The 23,475-nt window shown below is 43.5% G+C and overlaps 2 protein-coding genes across 2 annotated transcripts in view; one reads left to right on the top strand and one right to left on the bottom strand.

Annotated features, from left to right (window-relative positions):
- Nucleotides 1–976: 976 nt before the first annotated feature.
- slc25a55b (solute carrier family 25 member 55b) lies at nucleotides 977–7,870 on the top strand. The gene is made up of 9 exons (XM_063209130.1): nucleotides 977–1,107; nucleotides 1,462–1,587; nucleotides 2,336–2,391; nucleotides 2,548–2,638; nucleotides 3,084–3,202; nucleotides 3,993–4,182; nucleotides 4,554–4,708; nucleotides 5,408–5,483; nucleotides 6,180–7,870. The coding sequence occupies exons 1-9, from the start codon at nucleotides 1,088–1,090 to the stop codon at nucleotides 6,337–6,339; spliced, it is 993 nt and encodes a 330-aa protein (XP_063065200.1). The 5' UTR covers nucleotides 977–1,087; the 3' UTR covers nucleotides 6,340–7,870.
- A 2,125-nt stretch (nucleotides 7,871–9,995) lies between these two features.
- tspan2b (tetraspanin 2b) overlaps nucleotides 9,996–23,475 on the bottom strand; it is a 40,141-nt gene continuing 26,661 nt past the window's right edge. Inside the window, exons 3-8 of the mRNA XM_063209129.1 lie at nucleotides 15,803–15,900; nucleotides 15,449–15,523; nucleotides 15,137–15,220; nucleotides 14,539–14,595; nucleotides 14,334–14,417; nucleotides 9,996–13,745 (exon numbers count right to left, since the gene is read on the bottom strand). Of these exons, the coding sequence (XP_063065199.1) occupies nucleotides 13,680–13,745; nucleotides 14,334–14,417; nucleotides 14,539–14,595; nucleotides 15,137–15,220; nucleotides 15,449–15,523; nucleotides 15,803–15,900 (464 nt within the window). The 3' untranslated portion in view covers nucleotides 9,996–13,679. The remainder of the gene's footprint in view (nucleotides 13,746–14,333; nucleotides 14,418–14,538; nucleotides 14,596–15,136; nucleotides 15,221–15,448; nucleotides 15,524–15,802; nucleotides 15,901–23,475) is intronic.

Here is a 23,475-nt window from a genome sequence, read left to right as displayed (position 1 = left end):
GGTTTTAAGACTTGCTATTACAAAAACATTCAGTACATACTCTTCACAGTCACTTAACACAGTAATTTAATCTAGCAAAAAAAAAGTCAATGTCTGAAACCAAATGTATTTATGTAAAAAAAAACTTGCCAATTTACGAAAATCACCAATTTGTATTTAAAGGATTAATAGTGTTTATGAGCTTGGGTTTGTTTCTTTTCATATTTCCATTCATTTGTATTTTACATGTATTTTTTGTATGTAAGATTCATATTCCTTTTCATAAACTTGAGATACACTTATGTGAGATAATTTTCCAATCTCTCTGTTTTGTAGCTTAGTGTTGGAGTGTGTAATGTGACCAAAATGTGTGTGAGAGTATTTGCATGTGTGTGTACATTCCCTGTAAGTGGATCCACTGGTGCGTGTGTGTGTGTGTGTGTGTGTGTGTGTGTGTGTGTGTGTGTGTGTGTGTGTGTGTGTGTGTGCGTGTGCGTGTGCGTGTGCGTGTGCGTGTGCGTGTGCGTGTGCGTGCGCGTGCGTGCGCGTGCGTGCGTGCGTGCGTGCGTGCGTGTCAGTGTTCTTTCTCTACGTTTGTGTCTGTGTCTGTGTCTGTGTGTCTGTGTGTCTGTGTGTGTATGCGGGTATTCTCTCTGTGTGTGTGTGTGTGTGTGTGTGTGTGTGTGTGTGTGTGTGTGTGTGTGTGTCTGTGTCTGTGTCTGTGTGTCTGTGTGTGTGTGTGTGTGTGTGTGTGTGTGTGTGTGTGTGTGTGCATGCCTGTGGAGGCCTGTCTGGCTGTGTTTGTGTGTGTGCCTGCCCTGCGTGTGTGTGTGCATGCGTGTACTGCATGACATGTGGGTGTGTCTGCCAGCCTGGGGTGTGAAGTGGGTGGGGACTGGCTGGGAGTGGGCAGGGCTATATGCTACAGGCTGGGCCATGCAGGGTGCAGGCCAGGCATGCGTGCTCCAGGGGCCCTTCTCCTCTATAAATACCAGCTCCAGCTGGAGCCTCAGTGACGCCCTGTGCTTCCTCACTATCCCCACCAGCTACCTCAGGTGCACCGACCAAAGCCAGCAGCTTACAGGCTAGCTCACATTCATACCTCATCATGTCTCAACAGCAAATCAGGTATTTCGCTTTTTTTATTTGTACTATATCATCGTGTGTAGTTTTCATTCACATTGCTCCGTGATTTGGCACGCAAAAGGAACGCAATTGTTCAATTGGTGGGGGGTTTTGGCAGTAAAGACGCAATAACGATCACTGATGGTGTATCTCTGGTTGTTGCAGTGCTGGTATTTCTCGTTTCTTTGGCATAAGTGCCTCACTTATTTTGTGATCTTTGTGAGCAACATGTTTTACTTCACCTTGCCTTCAACATGTCTGGGCTGTGGGCTCTCCACCTCATTGTCTTACCGCATACTTCCTCTATATCTCTGATGGAGCATGCTCAGACGTTGACGTTTTGTTTTAAATCTACAGCCTTCCCGCCAAGCTCATCAATGGTGGCGTTGCTGGCATGGTTGGAGTCACCTGTGTGTTCCCTATTGACCTGGCCAAGACAAGACTGCAGAACCAACGAAGTGGCCAGCAGGTCTACAGGAACATGTAAGAGTTTACACACACACACACACACACACACACACACACACACACACACACACACACACACACACACACACACACTCACACACACACACACACTCTCTCTCTCTCTCTCTCTCTCTCTCTCTCTCTCTCTCTCTCTCTCTCTCTCTCTCTCTCTCTCTCTCTCTCTCTCTCTCTCTCTCTCTCTCTCTCTCTCTCTCTCTCACTTTCACTAATCTGTCTCTCTGCCCACAGTGAGGGAGGAGTAGTGTTCTGGCTGATGCAATGCAGCATGTTTGATAATACTGTATGTGGCTTCTCTTCTGAAGCTTATGAAAGACTTATGAACGTATTTCATAATATGCTGCCATGTCTCTTCTCTTCTCTTCTCTGCTCTTCTTTTCTCTTCTCTTCTTTTCTCTTCTCTTCTCTTCTCTTCTCTTCTCTTCTCTTCTCTTCTCTTCTCTTCTCTTCTCTTCTCTTCTCTTCTCTTCTCTTCTCTTCTCTTCCACAATGAAGTCCAATTGATATATATAATATAACAAAGTATTCTAACTGGAATGACTCCGTTTTAAAAGGTTCACAACATATTTCTATTGTGTTGTTAATTAAGTTTAGATTTGAAGTATACCGGTTCCTTCACAATCCCTTGTGCATGCCCAATTGACTTGCGCATGCGTGGTCTTCATATGTACTATGGGATATAGTGTGTGTCTATATATGTCTTTGGGATCACTTTTGACACATTTTTTATGTTTATTTTTACCAGGATGGATTGTCTTATCAAGACGGTCCGGTCTGAAGGATATTTTGGAATGTACAGAGGTGTGTGATCTCTCTCTTCATCTCAGAACAGCTGATTGGTTACAACAAACACCATAAATACTTCAATGTTTCAATGTCAGACTATTTATCTCATTCAGTCCAGTCTCAAAGTGAAGTCATTGGAAGGTTGATTTCTGTTGTTGTTGTTCTTTATAGGCGCCGCCGTGAATCTCACCCTGGTCACTCCAGAGAAGGCCATCAAACTGGCCGCCAATGACTTCTTCCGCCACAAGCTTGTTCAGGACGGGTAAGGAGTTCAGTCCACATCACTCCTGTGTGTATTCCAAAACGCGTTATTAGGGCAATTTGAGTGGGTTGACGTAAGGACCTAATAAATAAGACATTAGGGCAAATGAACTGCAATTGGTGACATTTAAATCAAGTTTTGTAGGTGTGCCCATCTTTGCCAATTCATTCTTTCTTTATATGTCACATGTGTCCAACTGCCAATGTATATGATGTTATTGCCACTTTATAGCCTTCACATCAGGAACATTTTTCTTATTCATTCTGGCTGACATTAGTTAGCCTTGTTATCCTCACAATGTGCAATACATTAGGCTACAATTCACTGCAGCTGGTCATTTATTTATTTATTTATTTAGTTAGTTAGTTAGTTATTTAGTTAGGTAGTCTTAAGCCTTTGCCCTTTTTCCTCTCCAACAACATTAAGAGTTGTTTTGGCACTGCAGGTCCAAGATGACAGTATTCAAGGAGATGCTGGCTGGCTGTGGGGCAGGGATGTGTCAAGTTATCATTACAACTCCAATGGAAATGCTGAAGATCCAACTTCAGGATGCTGGAAGACTTGGTGAGCAAATCAAATATAATGTACCGCTATTGAATATGACTATGAAAGCATGACTGGCAAAATGAGAACACTTGCCTTGACTTGTCTTACTCTCTTCCTCCAAAGTGACACCCTGCCCTTGGGGAGTGTAGAAGCTTGTGTAAGCTTATGTAATACTTGCTGTTTCACAATATGCTGCCCTTTTCTTTTCTTTTCTCTTCTCTTCTCTTCTCTTCTCTTCTCTTCTCTTCTCTTCTCTTCTCTTCTCTTCTCTTCTCTTCTCTTCTCTTCTCTTCTTGAGACATGTTTTTCAGAAGCTTTGCTTATCACGTCAAGTAGTAATTCTTATGTTCGTAGCACTCCAAATGTTATATGAAACATTTTACAATTGAAAGGATATTATGATTTTGGTTAACGACAGTCAAATGTATGCTTAGTCTACTCTGTGTAGTGCATTTAGGCCAGATTATTTTTTATGATTTCTTGTAATATGCAAATAAGTGTCAAGTGCCAATTTGTTTTGCAACTGCACAGCAGAGGAAGGTGTGTACCGGTATTTGACAGTGTTTTATAAAGTAGCAGTAGAAGTACTCTTACAGGTGTAATAACAACACTAGTAGCATGATATAGTTGAAACCACGTCATACCACTAGTGTTGTAATTACAACCGAATCGCAAGAGTACTTCTACTTCTACTTTATACAACTCTGATATTTGACATGCCAAGCGTAGGCCTCTATATTTACTTACAGCAGCCCAGCAGAGGAGGCTGTGTATTTGACATGCCATGCGCATATATATTTCTTTGCAGCGGCACAGCAGAGGACGGTGACAGTACTGCCTGCCATGAAGTTGGGTGCAGGTAACGCGATGCTCACCTGCTCCTACAACGGCGGCCCAGCTCCCATGCTCAGGATGTCTGCCCTGCAGATCACCCAGGAGCTGCTGCGCACACGAGGGGTTCAGGGCCTCTACACAGGCCTTGGAGCAACACTCATGAGGTGAGTATTAATAGTGATTGAGGATTGTGTACAGAATTCACAGTGATTGTAGCAGAGCAGAGTAGAAGACATTAGAGTAGACAAAAATAATGAATCATCAATGTAAAGTCAAGAACTCAGGTCTTTAATTTGAGATGAAAATAACCATCAACAATTTTAATTTAATTGATAAAATGCATAATGTTTTAAACAAATGTGACATTAGCACCACATAGTGTACAGTAGGCCTATGTCAAATAAAGAAGGACCTACCCATTGGTACGACCAGCAGAAAGCAACTGTTGACAAAGGCATCTCGTGTGGTGTGTTTTTCATTGTGGTCATGTTTCATCGTTGTTATTGTCATTGTCTTTGTCTTTTGTCTTCTGCAGAGACATTCCCTTCTCTATGGTCTACTTCCCTCTCTTTGCCCACCTGAACGGCCTGGGTAAGCCATCTGAGATGGAGAATGCGCCATTTTACTGGTCCTTCGTCTCTGGCTGCATGGCCGGCTGCACTGCTGCTGTGGCCGTCAACCCTTGCGATGGTGAGTAGTACATAATCCTGCCACTCTTCAGTCGAGATGGGCTGCTTCGTTAGGATGAGCTGCCAATAGGCTGTATTAACATGGTCAGCCGTGACCTAACGGTTAAGGAGTTGGTCTTTCAATCTGGGGGTTGTAGGTTTGAATCTCACCTGACCTCTCCCTACACCTGCATCCATGGCTGAGGTGCCCTTGAGCAAGGCACCAAACCCCACATTGCTCCAGGGACTGTAACCAATACCCTGAGAAATAGTAAATGTAAGTCGCTCTGAATAAAAGCGTCAGCTTAATGCAATGTAATGTAATGTAATGTAATGTAATGTAATACTGTAACATAGCCCAAGCCCAAACCCAAATCCTAACCCTAAAGACCCAAATATACCCTATGAGTAAGAGGGTTACGAATAGTGTGGAATATTTCCCATGTTCTTAAGCAATGACTGTATAGTGTTGATGCTTAGAACGTAAGGACACGAAGATGTACCGGTACATAGTTTACCAAACGGGGTGTTAAAGGGCCTAGCCCTAAGGGGCGCTACTCATGTGTTATTATAACAGTAGCTGCAGCTCGAGGGGTGGCCCATGTCAACATGACACCACCAGTGTTTGTAGATAAGGAAACAAATAAGACTTACAAATAAGATATATGTACAATGCATTGTGATTAATGGATGGAGATCATGTCATTTCTTACTCATGCAGTCATCAAGACCAGACTGCAATCTTTGAAGAAAAGCTCATCGGAGGAGACCTACAGTGGTGTGGTGGATTGTGTAAGGTAAGCCGTGAGCTTAGCCGTAAGCAATACAACTTTTATATATTGAACAGGTTTTCATATTGTAGGCATACATTGTAGAGATAACCCTATTAAACATTCCCAGTAGAACCGTCAGTTGCCACTCTGGTGGAACCCCTAAAAGTTGTCTGAGGAACATATATGTGAGAAGTCGGTTCGTGGGAGGTGGTCTTTAGCTTCAAGACTTGAAGGTTTTTCAGAGAACCCTGTCACCCAAAGGTTCAAAGGACAAGGACAAACCATTCGACTGCCAATGTGGAAGAACCCCTAAGGCAGGGCTATTCAATTGGAGGCCCCAGGGCCAGATCCGGCCCTTGCATGGCAAGGGTCTGGCCCTCCACAAGGTCTGAACAAAATGAAAACATAGGCGCGCTATCTATATACGTATTCCTTTCGGCCCTTTTACTGTGGGGAATTTGATAAACTGGCCCTCTGTGACTTTTAATTGAATCCCCCTGCCCTAAGGGTTTTCAAAGACACGTTCAGGTTCTTCAGAGAACATTTAGGGTTCCTCAGAGAACTATTGATTCCCACGCAATCCAACTGAAGGCACTTTGAGGAAACTTCTAATATTTACAATGTATTACAGTATTATACTATGATGACTGTTTTGATGAGAGACCAGTACTGCAGTAAGTAATAGTAATAGTAAGCAATGTCTTGGCTTGTGCTCTACAGTCAGATCATGAAGAAGGAGGGTCCAGGAGCATTCCTCAAGGGTGCTAGCTGCAGAGCTCTGATCATCGCTCCACTCTTCGGTATCGTCCAAGTCGTCTACTTCCTCAATGTTGGGGAGTTTGTTCTGGGCCAAAGTCCTTTCAACCTCTACTCGTCGTAGAGCGCCTTACGAAAACTTGAGTTAAATGGAACAGTAGCAACTGACCCAGGCAGCTATAAGACAAGTTTATCGTGTTGAGGCACTTGTTAAAAGAAACAGTAGCCAAATTATTACACCTATAATGTTCAGCAAAAGCGTAAGCCTATCGATATTTGAAAGGATATCATATTTTTGGTTAAGGACTGTCAGACGTCTGCTCAGGCTATTCTGTCACAAGCACTGAGACCAGATTGTTTTTTAGAATTTCATTTCTAATTTTTGCAAATTATACCCTAAGAAGTGTTTCCCCAGTAAGTAATACAACAAATTCGCCACAACAATTCATTAGGATTAGGTCATTGAACATTTGATAAATGCTCAAACACGAATTGACTTGTTTTATCCATGTAAATCTTTTTGTAAATAACAATGATCTTGATTTTGATAAGGTGGGTTATGGCAGCAGCACTTGTTCAGAATCTGTTCTGTTTAGAGATTTTGCAACAGTGATTAAATGTACCCTCAATGAGGGATGGAGGATTTCTGTTGCCAACCGTCTCACTGTGGGCACTGTTCTATAATGCCCCATGCAGTCACAGATCAGGGGTACATTTCTCAAAAGTGTAGTGATTAGCCAGTTAGAAACTTTGGTAGTTGCCAATGGGAAATTGCATTGAAAGCAACAAAGTAGCTCATGAAGTTAGCAACTATGGTTTCCAGAAATGCACCCCAGGACTGAAGTGAGGCGAGCCTTGTGTACATAGTCACATTTCAAATAACAAACAATAGGCCTGTGGGTAATAAGTCCCATCCTCATTTCACCAACCAGAAAACAATAAAATGTGAACATATTTATTGTGAAACTACTTGATCTTTTGCTACCATATGGAATTTGTATGATGATTTCTGATGTATCATTACTGTACTGTATGTATGAAATACTGTACTGACGTGTCAGCTGCTCCCTGTTCGTCTCAGCAAGATGTCAACGGCCAAGTGTAAAGGATATCATTCCAGGGACTGAGATTCACATACCAAGTCAGGAGTCAGTCACTGTAATATGCTTAAAAAGGAGACTGGACAGGGGAACTAAGAACTTCTTTCTGACCACGAAAGCAGTTCTTTTGCTGCCCCTAGACAGGCTGTAGCAGTAACAATGGCTCTGTGGTATATTTTCTATTGTAAGTAGAGAAAATGTTAAAAACTGAATATTTTCATTCAGCCTCTTGTACAATATTAACATTATCCATAAGACTTTCATCTTTTGAGTTGAAATGTGACATGGTTCATCTTTTATGTATTTACATGTTAAAAGGGTGAGGTAAGACTTTGTACATGCATTTATAAGTGGAAGATTCATGTGTTCTATGTGAAAACTGTTGGCATATACAGTTGTACAATTGAACCAGTTGTTCCAACAAGTAACATTTGTACCATACTGTAAGAGAGGGCAAAACAGAATGAAAGAGGTTACCTGTCATCTACTGTATATGAATTTCATACTCATGTATAGAGAATAAAAATAACCTCTTCGGTTTCTTTTTATGATTTACCATGCATATGAATGTGGATTAAATGTTGTCTACGCTATCAGTAGAAAACAGTAACATCAATCTACTTTGTGAAGTGCACTGTCTATAAAGGGTCACCAGAATGATAACGATCAACTGAAAGGACACAGGTCCCATGTGACTGTGTATGTGGGCATACATTGTGTCTTAAAGTATAATCATTAGGCTTTATACCTGCTTTATTTGATATTTCATGGGAGTGGGGATAGGACTGAGAGTGAGCTAAAGAGCGATTCGCTTGTATGACTACAGAGTATACCGGTAGTTTTGTTTGGAGATGTGACGAGTAAACCTTTACCGCGTAGGCGACTTGATTTGAGGTATTAGCTAAGAGATCATGTGACTGTGAAAAGTGTCCACGAAGCAACCAGGCATGTAAGGCAAAACCCTGGCAGCTCTTTCTCTGCTTTGGCAGCCCTTTCGGCTCCCTCTTCTTCCCTCCCCAGGAAAGATGAGACTCGAACCGCATGCTCAGGAGGCCATCCCCAAGAATGCTCCCTGTCAGTCCTCATGGCACCCACTACAACCAAAATCACATGAATACAGGACATACTGTATGTCTCTCAGAGCAAAACTAAGAAAATCGCAAATTGAGATTTTTTGCCAGCCCACTTTTTTTGTGAATTTCTTCTCTCTTTTTTGCTGAATGTGAGTTGAGGTCTTCAATGAGCTCAATACTAAAGCTTCAGAAAACAGTAGTGGTGTGAATAAAAGCATACATTTTGTCCATGGAAGAGCTACGTAACTTTCTATGGGCAAGAGAAACTTTTAGAGCTGCATTTCTGCTTTAAGAAGTGAACACATTCAAAAGGTCACACATTCTTTAAATATTACCAGATTTCATCATGTACGGTATGATTGTGAAGCTTAGAATATTCACCGTCAGAAACTGTGATTATCTCAAATTATCCCAATATGAAATGTGTGGAGAGTAGAATAGAATATTAGGTAACATCTCATTTTAAGGGATCTTTAGTTACAGTGTACTGTGTACTCAGATATAGTGGAATAACTGGTGTAATAATGTAGATACAACTGTAGTTCATGTTATTACATCATATACTTTGTGTATCTACAAACCATAATGAACATAATGACCATGTGGAGGCCTACTCTGAAATAGTTTTATAATAGGCTACTTTGCCAAAGTGATGCATTCTTCCAAAGAAGCAAAGGGCTGAACTGAGACCAAAGGCACCCTTATGTATGTAGATACACAAAAATACATGTTCTGAGTACGGTACATTTCATTACCAGTTATTCCACTGTACCTAAAAGCCCCCTTAAAATGAAGTGTTACCGAATGTACTGTATGCATTTTACCAGGAGGAGCCACCGGTGTCACTTCAGTTACCTGACCTTAGTCCCAGAAGCGTGCATACTGGAGAGGGATGTTAAAATTAGACCAGAGTGGGTATCGATGATGCAAATGGTTGCTACCTCTTTCATAAAACCACCAGTCAACTGAGAGCAGTGCGGTGCCAAGCATCACACTGCTTGCCAATCAGGAAAAGACACCCTCACAGCTACTGATGCCAGTAACTATTCTTATCGATGTGGCAACTTGCCATATCTATACCAGGGATATCATACTCAGAGTGGTCAGCTGTGGCAGCATGAGGACTGATACTATTGCATTGTGGGGAGGTCCAGGCCAAAATCATCACCAGTCCACCGGGCAAATGCCCTGTATGCCTTATGGCCAATCCAACCATGAGTGTACGTGAGTAAATAGGCCTACTTGAGTAAATACTTAGTCAATTTCCCCCTACAAACTATGAATCAAGTGAAAAGGGAGTTCTTCCTCACCCCTTATGCCACCAGGGGCCACATCTGAGCGGCCAAATTCAGTGTGACTATCTATGACTTATGCTGGACCCAGCCACTATGGACCACCATAAGCTTCACAGCGCCCCCCTTTACCTCATCACAAGCCTGTCAACACCCCCCTTAGTATTAAAAAAAATGGAATAGACTAATGCCCTCGATGACAACTAAGCGCCACCTCCTTTGTATCCTTCTCAACACCCCCCCAGGGCTCCCCAATGGAGGGATATTCACAACATTAAGCATTTCAGAATGTGATGTGAAAGAAACTGCAAAGTACTACAAAACTTCCAAAAACATTTTATTGGGTCTTGTACACTGATCTTCCTGAGAAGTGTATTTTCCATTTGAACTCATCAAATAAATAAACACAAGTAACAAAAATACCTACAACAGATTTAAAGTTTACAGTACAAAAAAACCTCTTCATGTATAGTTTGACAAGCACAGTGTAGTAAAAATAAAAAGAGTTAAAGAAACGTGTGGTCCACTTCCATGAACAAGCAATTGTTAAAGGATGCACTATTTTCAATCAGCCTCACTGCTTTCTGCACACTAAAACTCCTGTGTCGGATCAGTAGCGCTCTACTGTATGAAAAGCCTTATTGTCTATCAAAAAACACCTAGTACAAAACTGCGCAAATCTACTACTGTGTACAAAAAACATGTACATAATTTCTTCATATTCTCATGCCGCCTACCATTGACTGGAGGTATGATCGCTACTTCAATACAACTTATCCTACAGACTTTTAAGAAGTCCTATCCAAGATGTATGAGCAAGCAAATGATCAGTCGCTATCTAATGCAAAACAGCATCTAGGTGGACGCAATGGCCATCCAGTCAGGTACTGGCTGTGTCTTGCACTGTATGGTGCGGCCTGTTACACTACTTCATGTTCCCACAAACCCAGCTAGTCTTTCCCACCAACAACCTAGCAGTAGAAAAATGTGAAAGAGCAATATTGATATTAAAATTCGTTTCGAAAGTCTTGCTTTGTAAAAGTCAAAGGCACGTTTAGAAGTAAAATCGGTGGACGCCTGTCCGTGAGCATCGTTATCAAACGCTATGAACTTTACACTGGCCTCAAGCCTGTCACTAACACAAACACACAGCACATGGCATGTATAGGCCTACTAGCTATACACATAAGCAACAAAGACAGCAACATCATGGAAAAAATAATAATTCAAACACACAAGAAAGCTCTATACGGGGGACACACATTTTCCTCTTTTTGTGTCAAAAAGATGGTTTGAGGACGGAGTGTTTATATTATCATAACACAGCCATAGACAGAAGTGTCATCTCCAACATCAATCCTCTTACATACAGTACCACAGACCCAGCAACAGCCAACATCCTGGACATAGTAAACTCCTGTTTGAGTCACACGAGTACCATTCCTACTAGCACTTCCACACAGCACAGTGCCTTCACCCCATGTAACCATGCCACCGTTACAGTACCCCCATTCAGGTACAGTACAGAGTGTGTCAGATCATAGGACATGCAGGGAGGTCTACAGGGGGGGTTGAGCAAACGGGTCATTAAGTCCTAGGCCTAAGGAGAGAGGGGGCCCAGAATGAGGTCCTCATTACATGGTAGCATGTATTGGGTGGGGGACCCCATTTGAAATGACTTTGCTCTGGGTCCAGTCGAAGCTGTCAGCAGCCCTCAGGACATGTGTCCAAGTGCAAGTGTCTGATACACATCAGTGCCTACTATATTTACCATAATGTCTGAGAGGGGAGCAGGGTATGAAATGAGCTGCCCTTATGCAATCACACACAGTACTGTTTACAGTACATGCTTCTTAGAAGGGGTTGCGTCAAGCTGGGTTAGGTGACAATTTGACTTGGGGGATATAGGGCTCTAGATTGTAAAAAAAGGAGTTTCTTCTGTTTGCCACTGTAGGGAAACCAAAGGTTCTCTAAAGAACCAACAGGAGACAAATTTCAGGTGCTCTTGGAAGAACCTGAAGTTCCCCCAAGAAAAAGGTCCTCAAATGAACTGTGGGTTCTGGGATTCTGCAGCCCCGGGCCTGCGTACTGACACAAGAGTGGCCATGTTGCATATACAGATAGTATGTATACAGACAAAGTGTAAGATGGTAAGGTGCTGCTTTTCACACAAGACCACAGTGTAGGTCTATACCAATGGATTTAAGTACATACTGTATTATGTACTTAAATTCACAATGGTTTTTCTTTAACTTCTACATTTTTCTTTGTACTTGTTGGGACTCTCTGAGCAGGGAAGCTTTTCATTGCTCATGAATTCTTGAATTCATCTGCAAATGGCAGTAAATATCCTTTTATCCTTGTCAATTAATGACACACATGGCATTGGCCCGTCACTGTGCTGTCTCGTGCTTTTACTTACCACCATACTAGCATGGCCAGACACCTCTCTGGACATGGAACTGTTGTGTCTACCACCATAGATCTTTCTCCTCACACGTGTCAAGTGCATGTATATAGTATGTCCGCTCCTCTCTCAACCAATCATACGTCTCCATGGCACCTTGGATACCTAATGGTTTCACATTACAAAACATTTTTAAACTGACATCTGAGGCTTAGTGTTGGGGCCTCCAGATATAGCAGAGTGAATTTCTGACTCGGTTGCATACAATCCACGTGGAATGGAGAGTAGGACCTTAACTTGTTCATCTGGGATATGGAATCAATTGTGATGGTTTTGGTCACTAATGGTCACCTGTCTAATAACAAATGTTGTGGGGGTCTTTCGTGAGACTTGAGATAAATCCATAGGGTCGTTCGACAAATGAAGAGGTCCATAAACATGATAAGTTAACAGCGTTACAACAGCAATGCAAACAAACAAAACAACAAATAATTACAATAAAAACACAAACTAATTACAAAAGGAGGCATCCAATGCCCTGACCCAGTCCATGAGTACAAAAGTACTTCTATGAAATGGATGCTAGTGGCTTTAAGCCATCTGATAAAACCACAAGTCTGTCCCTCACAGCTGAGAGGCACTGGGAGGGGGATGAGGAGGATCTTCCATGCGGGTGGTGGAATTCATATCAAGGCTCCTGAAGTGATCCAGGGAGTTGCAGTAGGCAGAATTGTATAAAGTAGAAGTAGGAGTACTCCTACAGATGTCCTTACAACACTCATAGTTTGATATTACAAAGTTGAAACCCTGTAATATCATACCACTCGTAACTACATCTGTAAGATCACTTCTACTTCTAATTTATACAACTCTGGGAGTAGGAGTTTGGGGGCTGGTGGTTGTAAGGTGGAGGAACACAGACCCAATGATGAAGTTTTGATGGTAGGAGTTGGGCCTTTAGTGGTTGATGTGGAGTGGAGGAATAAAGAATCTAAATAGTGACCCAATGAGTTTAGCTGCAAGTAACTAGGCGTCTTCTTTGAGTTCCAAGCTCAAAGTTCAAAGGGGAAGTCCAGTTGTCCGCTAAACTCTTTGGGCATCATGAGCTAGAGATGAATGAGGATCTTCACAGGATGATCCAATGGTGACGTCGTGGGGGCTGCATCTGGGCCTTGGTTTCGGTGGGGTGGAGAGATCAGATTCAATAGGAGACACAAGGACCCCATGATGACATCATGGCTGAGGGAAACAGGCATGGTGTCAGCAGGGTGGTGTGCAGAAGGAAGGGGATCGTGCCATCAGTGCCTGGAGGAATGAGAATCTTCACAGGCTGATCCAATGGTGACATGAGGGTTGGAGATGGGGCTTGGTGGTTGTGGGGTTGGAGAGATAAGAAAAAATGATGTTGCAGGAGTTGGGGGTTAGTTGTCAGCAGGGTGGTGTGGAGGGATGGGTCGGGACCACGCTATCAGGCTGATCCAGTGCTGAAGTTGTGGTGGAGGGAGTTGGGGTTGGGGTCGGTGACATGGTGTGGTGTGGTGTGGAGGAATTTCATGGGACCATGTCATCAGTGCCTGGCCTGGCCTGAGGGCTTAGATGACCTCCCTGCTGTTCCGGATGGCACAGCACAGGACCATGCTGAAGATCATGCCGATAATCTGCGGGTGGCAAGAGGTCACAGTGTTAATACGTAGTGACGGCAGTGAGTCATTCTGGCCAATTGCAACGACAGCCCATACCGTCATTCTGGTAAGTTGAGCTTTTGGGTGACGACTTTTGGGTGATGAAAAGATCAACTTTCCAGAATTCCTAACATACGTTTTCCCCCCAAGGCAACTAGTTTCTAGCTTTTAGCAACTCTCAGTTGTTTTTCAGCCACAAATGTTTCCATCAACATTAACATCATAAGGAGAAAGGGGGTTATGAATTCACTGTGCCAACATTTCATGTTGCCGTTGTTTCTAAACTCTTTAGTGGATTTAGTCTATTCCACTTCCAACCTGAGGAGTGATGATGCAAAGAGGAAAACTACGTAGTGCTGTTTTAAAAACTACATCTAGTTAGAATTTATCAAGTGATAAATTGGGGTCCATTTTGAATATGATTTTCTATCAACTTTCAGAATCAGTTCAGTTTATGCGTGCGTCAACACTTGGGATGAAGATATCCATAAATTGGCCTACTTGTGTGACTTCCTAACACAATTTGAAGCAAGCAGCAGTAGATCAGTGGTGAAACATCCTTACCATAACGCCTGCTATTCCTACTCCCACGTATCCAACGATGAAGAGCTTGCTGTTGAAGAATTCACTGATGGCTACATCACAGGTCTAGAACATAACAAAGAATGGGTTATTGTAGAAAGATAATAGAAGACAATGAGTAGAGGAGACTAGATAACGGCTGCAGATGGATATGTATTGTATCTCTCACACAACAGATGAGCTTTACCTTTGTGTCTTCAGTGCTGTCGGCACAAGGGTAACTCTGGGTACCACAGCAGTCCAGCTGGAGAATGAAAGGAGAGTGTGAGGGACAAAAGGTCAATGTCAAGGTCATGGTTAGGGCCAAGGTAAACTTTATTATCCCCGAGGGGGGAACTCAAGTGGTCCACCTTTTGCACATCTCCTCAAAGACATACAAACAGACGAACAATATAAAAACAGTATCACATTACAGTAGAATTAAATTAGGAGGATAAAATACAGGATAAACGATCAACTTTTAAAAAGTGTTAAGAATGTCATGGGGTGATCATTTACTAGACTGGACAAGACTAATGAGGAGGAAAAAAACATTACGTTTTTTTTTTAAACGGACATCACGTCAAAAACACATTTTCAGCCTGGGCTTGTCAAAGGGGGGTGGAGGTGCGCTGCCCACCCCAGCCCACCCCTAGCAAGGGAAACAAGAATGTTGAGGAAGCTGTGATGAGTGAACTGGTGACCCCCGAAGAACTTAAAGGTTAGGCCTACATGTATATTCTCACAGATAACTTGAGTTTAAACAAATCTGAAACTTTTTGTATATTCTCTTCATATTTACTCACCACTTTTTTGTAGCTTTGGATCATTGTTCCGTTGTTTCCCTCTTTGATGGACTCTGTGTAGAAATTCTGAATGTCTTCAATAATCTGAAATGAAAAGGATTTTTGTTTTTAATATTCATAAAACATATTACTATAATCATTATAATCATCATTCCACTATTACCTCACCTAGGCTACAATCAAAATAATACCATTATCAAGTCATTATTATAAAGCATATAATTATGATGTGTGTATCATTAGCATAAAGTACATATATAATTGTGTTACTACTACACCATACCGAGTGTTTTAATCAAATAGAGCATTCACCTTGTTTTTGCTCATGAATCCAAACACTCCGGCTGCCACCTCTGCTCCAAAGATGATCAGGAGAGAGGCGAAGAACTGTGGTTGCAAAAGGACAGTAATCAACAAAACAACAAAGTACAGTATGTTACATAATTTAACCATAGTTGTATGTGTGTGTGACACATAGAACATTATTCTAACTTGTGATAACCTTCACATTTGAGGCATTCACTTAATTTAAAAAATAATACATTTTATTTGTTACATGCTACGTATCGTAAAATATAATATCAAATCAGAGGGTAGAGAGAGAAAAATGAATTGAAGTCTATATGCTACTTTGAACAGGTGGCGCACTTTTGAATCTTGACTTACCAGGCCCAGAAGGCACTGGGATTCCCTGATGGCCCCACAGCAGCCAAAGAAGCCCACCAGCATCACCAGCCCTCCAGCGCCGATCAGGATGTACACACCTGGCAACAAAAACAAAAACCCAAACATTAATGGCATCAAAAAGAAGCCATCCGTCCATTTTAGAAGGCATGTGGTTGTACTGCAGGTCTGGCTGGGTAATGTATTTGACCAAATTTATTGATGGGTCTTTTTCTGTTTAAAATCCAATATTGTTGATACATATTGCATAACCAATCAACTGAAAGAACATTGCATAGGGGCACTGTGGCGAAGCATGCTAAGCTCTCTCGACACATATAGGCTTGTATGCCCATGTCCCAACCCTGTCCCATCTCTACCACTCTTGTGCTGTCAAATTCTCCACTGTCCAATCACCAATAATAATAAAAAACGTTAAATACTAGAAGCACTCAGAGAGTGCAAACCTCCGCCAAGGCCATGGGGTCACTGATGCCATAACATCTACACGCTGTGGAATGCTATGCCTATTTAATATAACTTACAAATATTTGACTATATTACACCCTAACTTTTTCAAGTCTGTCTGCCTTGTTTTGTGGAGTTAAAAACTAAAATGTCAAAGGTCTTCTGAGACGGTAACGCCAAGGAACTTAAAGTCTCTCACCCTCTCCACAAAAACCAACACAACTGAAAACATAACCTTCTTGGCAGAGGTAAAAATATTTTACAAAGTAGTAGATAGATGGCCTATCATTCAGCCATACGCTAGCAGAGGCCAGGCCTGTGTTACTCATTTCCCCCCACCAGGGGGCAGTGTACCCTCCTAGATCCTATTTCCCCTGAGGGCCTGGAACAAAAGATGAAACCGAGAGAGAGAGAGAAAGAGACAGACAGAGAGACAGACAGACAGACAGACAGACAGACAGACAGACAGACAGACAGACAGGACATGGAAACATCTGCTGAGGGAGTGGCAAGGTCACACCGGAGCAAGAGATGATGTCAAGAAGCTCGGTCCCCAACTTCCTCATTATCTCCACCATTACCTCTGGGGCAGCCATGCTGGGTGGGGTGGAGTGGGGTCGGGTGGGGCGGTGAGGAAGTGGAACAGAGGAGGAGGAGGAGGAGGAGTAGGAAAGGAAAGGAGTAGGAAAGGACATACATACTGTACATTCTAGCCTACCTGGCAACCCAACCTGAAAACCACATGGTAGGATGATGAGGCAAGTGAGCTGCAGATTTCGTGGTGATGGTGTAGTATGCCAACAGCATGTTTCTGTCAAATCATGGGCATGTTCATATTTCCATATATGAAAATGAGTGAAGGAGAGTGGCGATAGTATACAGAGATACAGTACAGTATACAGTACAGTATACAGTATGTATGAGTAAGGCTGTTTGTACTGTGTCCATGTCTGTCAGTGTGTGTGTGTGTGTGTATGAGAGAGAGAGAGAGAGAGAGAGAGAGAGAGAGAGAGAGAGAGAGAGAGAGAGAGAGAGAGAGAGAGAGAGAGAGAGGGAGGAGATGACAGAGGTGGGGGAGGGGTGCCAGTTACTGGTTGCAGCATCTCTTATTATCGTATTACTCAGGTGTAATGAAGCCACTGGGGATCTTTGGGATGGGGAGGGCAATGGGTTTATCCAGGCATCAAGCTTCCCCCCCCCCCCCCCCCCCCTCCAATGATTGGTCTACAGGGGCTCACTTGTTTGCTCTTTCCATCTCTCAGTTTTCATTTTTGCCTCATACAAATTTGCAAGTGCACTCAAGGATATGTGCAACCAACAAGTGATCAATCTGGACAACAACAAAAAAGAGTTGTAAAAAGTTGAAAAACAAACAAAACAAAAAAACACCAGGCTCACTATACACAATGGTGGCCAAGGGACAATGGAACAATCTTTCACAAAATGTTCTTATGATTTTTTATTTCTATTTTTTTAAGAAAAGGTGTCTTAAGGTGTCTTTTTTAGTGTGCGAACCTGCTCCAACCTTATTATACCTTATTTTGTTAAGAATCCCATCACAACTGGGTTAACTTTTCCATTCCCTATCTATAGAAAACAACCGGGAAAAGAATGAGACCTTGTGCAAAACACTACGTAGACTACGAAAGACACAATGGCCTTAAAGCTTCAGCTCAGATTTCAGAACCCATGCAGAGGAAGATACAGTGTATGGCGCCCTGCAAAGCCCAAGTGTTCATGCCAATGGAGCATCACCCCGAGTTCATGAAATAAAAAAGAGAGATGTTTTCCACGGATGACTTAAGCTGAAGAGAAACCAAAACAACCGAGGGGGCTGCGGGGTCATCTTGTGTCATCACGGCACCGGCAAAGCTGCCAGCCACAGACAGACAATATTTACACGGTCGTCATGACGACGACGTAGAGAGTCTCTGGGTCCCTGACACTGTTGTTTTGCCTTAGTGTGCGGCCCGGCCGCCATGTGGAAGTGAAGGGAGATGTCAAGATGCCAACCCCACTACTGTACCCTACCCGCCACTGCTTCTAAACACTCACGCATATACACAGGCACAAATATAGACTAATTCTTGCACATGTATTCTCTCTCTCTCTCTCTCTCTCTCTCTCTCTCTCTCTCTCTCTCTCTCTGTCTTTCATTCGCGGTCTCCTTTGTGCTCTATAACCAGAGTCCTCCCTTGCAGTATTTTCTGTGCTACGCCGTTTACTAAGTTCCTGTTCACTAACCCTTATAAAGTAGAACCGTTCAACTTGCAGTATTTCTAATGAGCTAACACAGACAGCATGTGTCCATGTGTATAACAATAAGCAACAGGGCCGTGTGAAGGGTTAATAACGGGCCAAGCCATGCCGATGCTTTAACACCTCACCCAGCCGCAGAGGAAGGGTGACGCAACATCCCCGGCATGTAGTGCCATGTTGCACACCTCCGTGCTGACTGGCACACAGGAAGTGTGCCGTTGCCCTTCATCTGTTGGTGGTTGATAACCCCTCCCACACCACCTCCACAATGACCTCCTGCCCCATAAAGATTCACATTCAGTTTAAATGTGGTGTGATTTTCAGCTTCCATCTCATGTAATCACACAGTATAGTGCTGTAAACTTGAAAAATTAGCCGTGCTTAGTTTTGTAACCCGTTGATGTGGGATGCTGTGTATGCAACATTGACCCTAGCGCTGGGAGCCTTTAGGCTCATAGATTTAAAAAAAAAAATCTTGTTATGTTAGATGTTGGTATGTTAGAGCTGAATGCACATGTTCTAGTGTAATTCAAGAAAAAAACATGCTTTTATGTGCTTCAGAGGCTGAAATGTTTAGGTTTTTATAGGCTGACAGCACCTTTTCCCAAGTTGGCCTTCGCATTTAAAGCAGGCGTTTTGGCAGGTGTTTTAAGCATCATTGGGTTAAATCTCAGGATGGTTAGACAGAACGAACTGTGTGTATTGAAACAATAAAGTATGTGCTTCTTCATATAAAAAACAATCCATCCGTCTGAAATGGACTAGGCTATAATGTCATACGGTTAAATGATTCATTCAACAATTCTTTGAACTTGACTTGACTTACAGTAAAAGCATTCCCCTACTACGGCATTGCTATAAATGTAGTTACACTTACAGACACGTTTAGATGCAGTCACGTGTACTGTACTAAATGTAGCAGTCCGATTTAGATATACTGCAGTATGATTTAGTTACAGTGACATGTATAGTTGCGCTAATGTCACATTTAGTTATACAGTGTATACGCATTTAGTCACAGTGTAATTCAGTTACAGTTGCAGAATGCAGTCGTGCCATGTACTGCTGTAGGTGGACAGCATGACTCAAAAGCTTCCCACTTAACCACAACACTGTGGCCACGGGAAGCACCTTATGCTCACAAATAATGCCGTCATCACACTATTTTCAGCATGGATTTACATTCTCTTATAGTCTCACCAAATGGCACTGGTTCTGTAAAAAAAGGCTATGAGCCACCATCTTTACTGTGTGACTACACATGTATACAACAGCTGCAATTGATGATAGGAGGTATCTGGGTGGTCAAGAAATGATGAAAATGGACATAGCCACCACATTACATTTTTACAAATTGGTCCTCCTGTTATAGCCGCCTTTAAACTTCAGCCTTTTAAAAGGTAATGCTGCTAAAAATTCACGCACAGACAGAATTTCATTCATATAATCAAAATCCACATGATAAATTACATTCTCTCCGTGTCTGCCTTTTGTGACAATGCCATTTTGCATGATGGACACCTCAATTATGTTCCGATGGCCAAACATGATGTTTCCTCGACCCCACACTGTGCAGCAGACTGTGGAGCTGTGCTCTACTTGTTGCAGTGAGACAGCCTGCCTTCTGACAGACGATAAAGACGGCTACAGCACACCAGCGCACCTCCTCCACAGCAGGTCTGTCTGAGAATGCCTCGGAGGGCTTGGGAGTGTGATCACAGTGCATAGCATGCTTTCTTTAGCTCCCGGCTCTTTCCCAACCCAGGGTGACATCACCATCCATCTCTAACCCATCCACAACCCCCTTCACCCCACCCTACTCTCTCACCCACCTCCCCCCACCTCACCCTCAAACGCTTATGTGTCACCCACCACACTAATTACATCATCAGAAGACACTGAAATAGAGTTTGAATTCAAGTTTCCATGATGTTGTAACACCATTTTCTCAGTTTATAACTTCTCAAACTGTTGTGTGGTCTTTTGGTGCAGATGGGACTCACTGTACAGACGATCCAACTCGCTTTTTCGCTGAAATAAGTCAGCTACATCATAACAACATTGCAATGGTGTTACCAAAACGTCTTAAGTAACATGTTAAGGCTTGATCATTACCCTTTTGGTAACAACACGCCTGACAGTGTAATAGAGGCTCTGCATAACATAAAGGGTTAAAAAGGAAAGATCAAGAAGAAAAAGGAGACAGCATTTTCTGTAGTTTGCTATCTTTGAGGTTTCTTCATCATGATATGGCAGTTGATGCTGTAAGCCAGTTGCAGATTGTCAGATAGTCAGAATGTTCTGAGGTTCTCACACCCTCTGTGGCCTATGTTAGTGTATTTCTGTGATAAAATTCCTAGAAACAGGCTGCATGACTTGAATGCCATGAATGTTACAAGTTACATCTATTTGTAAGAGCAGGTCCCCAGGGTCCTCTGGCTCTGGGGTTCATCCGGAGGCTAACAGTACTGTGCTGGGAATGGGAGTGGGGTAGAGACTGAAGCTATGCCGTGCTGTGCATTGCTGATGCTGGGGGTTTGCTGCTCTGTGCTGGTAGTAGTCTGGGCAATAGTACACATTACACACATCTGCACATGTACACTAACACCAAATATATTGCTGTGCTGTGCTGGCCTCTGTTTTGCTTTGCTTTTGCTTTGGCTTTGCCGTGCAATGCAGGCTCTGCACTGAGTTGTGCTGGGGCTGTGCTGTGCTCTACTGTAATGTGTTGCGCTGTGCCTTGCTTTACTATATTGTGCTGGGGACTATATTGTGCTGTGACTATGCTACACCGTGCTGTGCTGTGCTGTGCTGTGCTACTGTGCTGTCAGGCTGCGTTGTGGTGGGTACTGATGTGTGCTTGGCTGTTTGGTTGGTTGAGGTGTAGCTGGGTAGGTATGAGGGAAGGGAAGCCAGCGTCATGGTAGGTAGGAGCCACACAGGTTGTCTTTTCAGCCTTGCCTCATCTGCCATGCCACATGGCCATTGGGCCTGCATGCGCTTGGCTTCCGCAGCGTGCGTGAGTATTTATATCTGCAGACCCTCTTACTTCCTGTTTTTACTACACGCCAGGCAGCCAGGCAGGCAGGCAGGCAGGCAGCCGCGGACACGACAGGCAAGGCAAGCCGAGGCCACGTACCTATGTCTTTGTCTGACTCTCTGACTGTGGCCCGGTTCAATGCAATGCAACCTGTGCCTGACAGTGACTGGAGACGTCCAAAGTCCACACAGACAGGGCCACTGACAGCTTTGAGACAAAAGTTAAGCAATGTATTGGATGTACCAATGAAGACCCTGGAAGAACTAGGAATTCTCCGGCGGCATAGGACTACATCGGACCCGTCTGCCTCGTTATGCCGACGCCGAAGAATTAGGAAAAGGGGCAAACGAGGTGGCGTCGAGACACGGCTTGCAGCCAACCCAACTCGTCCAGCAATACCATCAATTCTCTTGGCAAACGTCAGATCTCTGGACAATAAGATGGATGACATACGGCTACTAAGATCAGCGAACAAAACCGTGAGGAACTGCTGCGTTACGGTGTTCACCGAATCATGGCTGAACGACGGCATACCCGAGTCGGCTTTACATCTGGAACAACTAACGTGCCACCGAGCGGACAGAGCCCTTGCAGAGAAAAAACGAGGAGGAGGAATATGTGTCTACACACATGATGCTTGGTGCAATAATGCTACGGTAGTACAGAGGCACTGCTCTCCACGAGTGGAGTTCATGATTATCAAGTGCCGACCCTTCTATCTACCCAGAGAAATATCCGCTATCCTATTAGTCGCCGTCTACCTCCCACCCAGCAACAACAATGGCGTCATAACCGAGGCACTGAACGAGCTGCATCGGGGCATCAGTGAACAACAAGATGCACACCCAGATGCCTTCACAGTGGTACTAGGAGATTTCAACCACGGAAATCTCAAAACAGTACTTCCAAAATTTCATCAACATGTCAACTTCCCAACAAGAGGACAAAACACCCTGGACCTCGTTTACACAAATCAGAAGAGAGCATACAAGGCAAAGCCCATCCCCCACATTGGATCATCAGACCACACGACAATTCTGCTACTGCCAGCTTACAGACAAAAGGCAAAACTCACCAAACCAGTTCAGAAGGAGGTGAGAAAATGGCCTGAGGGAGCTATCTCACGACTTCAGGACTGCTTTGAAACCACAGACTGGGACATGTTCAAAACAGCTGCCACCCACAGCAATCACATTGACATTGAGGAGTACACAGACACTGTGACCTCCTACATCACAAAATGCATCGATGATGTTACAGAAATAAAACACATCACTACCAGAGCCAACCAGAAGCCATGGTTCACAGGAGACGTTCACCGACTGCTGAGGGGCAAGAGACAAAGCCTTCAGAGCAGGAGACGTAGCTGGCCTAAAGACAGCAAGGGCTAACCTGTCCCAGGGCATCAGGAAAGCAAAAAAGGAATACTCAGACAAAATAACAACACACTTCAAAGACAGCAGAGATGCACAGAGCCTGTGGCAGGGCATACAGGCCATCACGGACTATAAGCCTGCACCACGAAGCTGTGACAACAACACCTCTTTGCTAAACGACCTGAACAGTTTCTTTGCCCGCTTTGAAGCACAAAATGACACTCACCCACAGAAAACTCCCCCTCCCCCCCATGATCAACCCCTTTACTGTCCTCTGCCAGTGTTAAGAGGACACTGGCCACCATCAACCCACGCAAAGCAGCTGGCCCAGACAACATACCAGGCCGAGTGTTGAAGGATTGTGCAGAAGAGCTGAAGGATGTCTTCACAGACATCTCTCTGGAGCAAGCAGTCATCCCATCACTTTTCAAAGCTGCTACCATCATACCTGTGCCGAAGAAATCATCACCATCATGCTTCAATGACTACCGTCCTGTAGCACTGACGCCCATAATCATGAAGTGCTTCGAACG

This window comes from Engraulis encrasicolus, chromosome 10, assembly GCF_034702125.1.
Source record: "Engraulis encrasicolus isolate BLACKSEA-1 chromosome 10, IST_EnEncr_1.0, whole genome shotgun sequence".
Classification (NCBI taxonomy): domain Eukaryota; kingdom Metazoa; phylum Chordata; class Actinopteri; order Clupeiformes; family Engraulidae; genus Engraulis; species Engraulis encrasicolus.
This window is presented reverse-complemented; position numbering and strand designations above follow the sequence as displayed.

Bases quoted from the DNA above. Each gene is read 5' to 3' on its own strand.
- slc25a55b (XM_063209130.1), top strand. From the start codon at position 1,088: ATGTCTCAACAGCAAATCAG. The intron at 4,709-5,407 runs GTGAGTAGTACA...TTACTCATGCAG, and splicing joins GGCCGTCAACCCTTGCGATG to TCATCAAGACCAGACTGCAA. The intron at 5,484-6,179 runs GTAAGCCGTGAG...TGTGCTCTACAG, and splicing joins GGTGTGGTGGATTGTGTAAG to TCAGATCATGAAGAAGGAGG.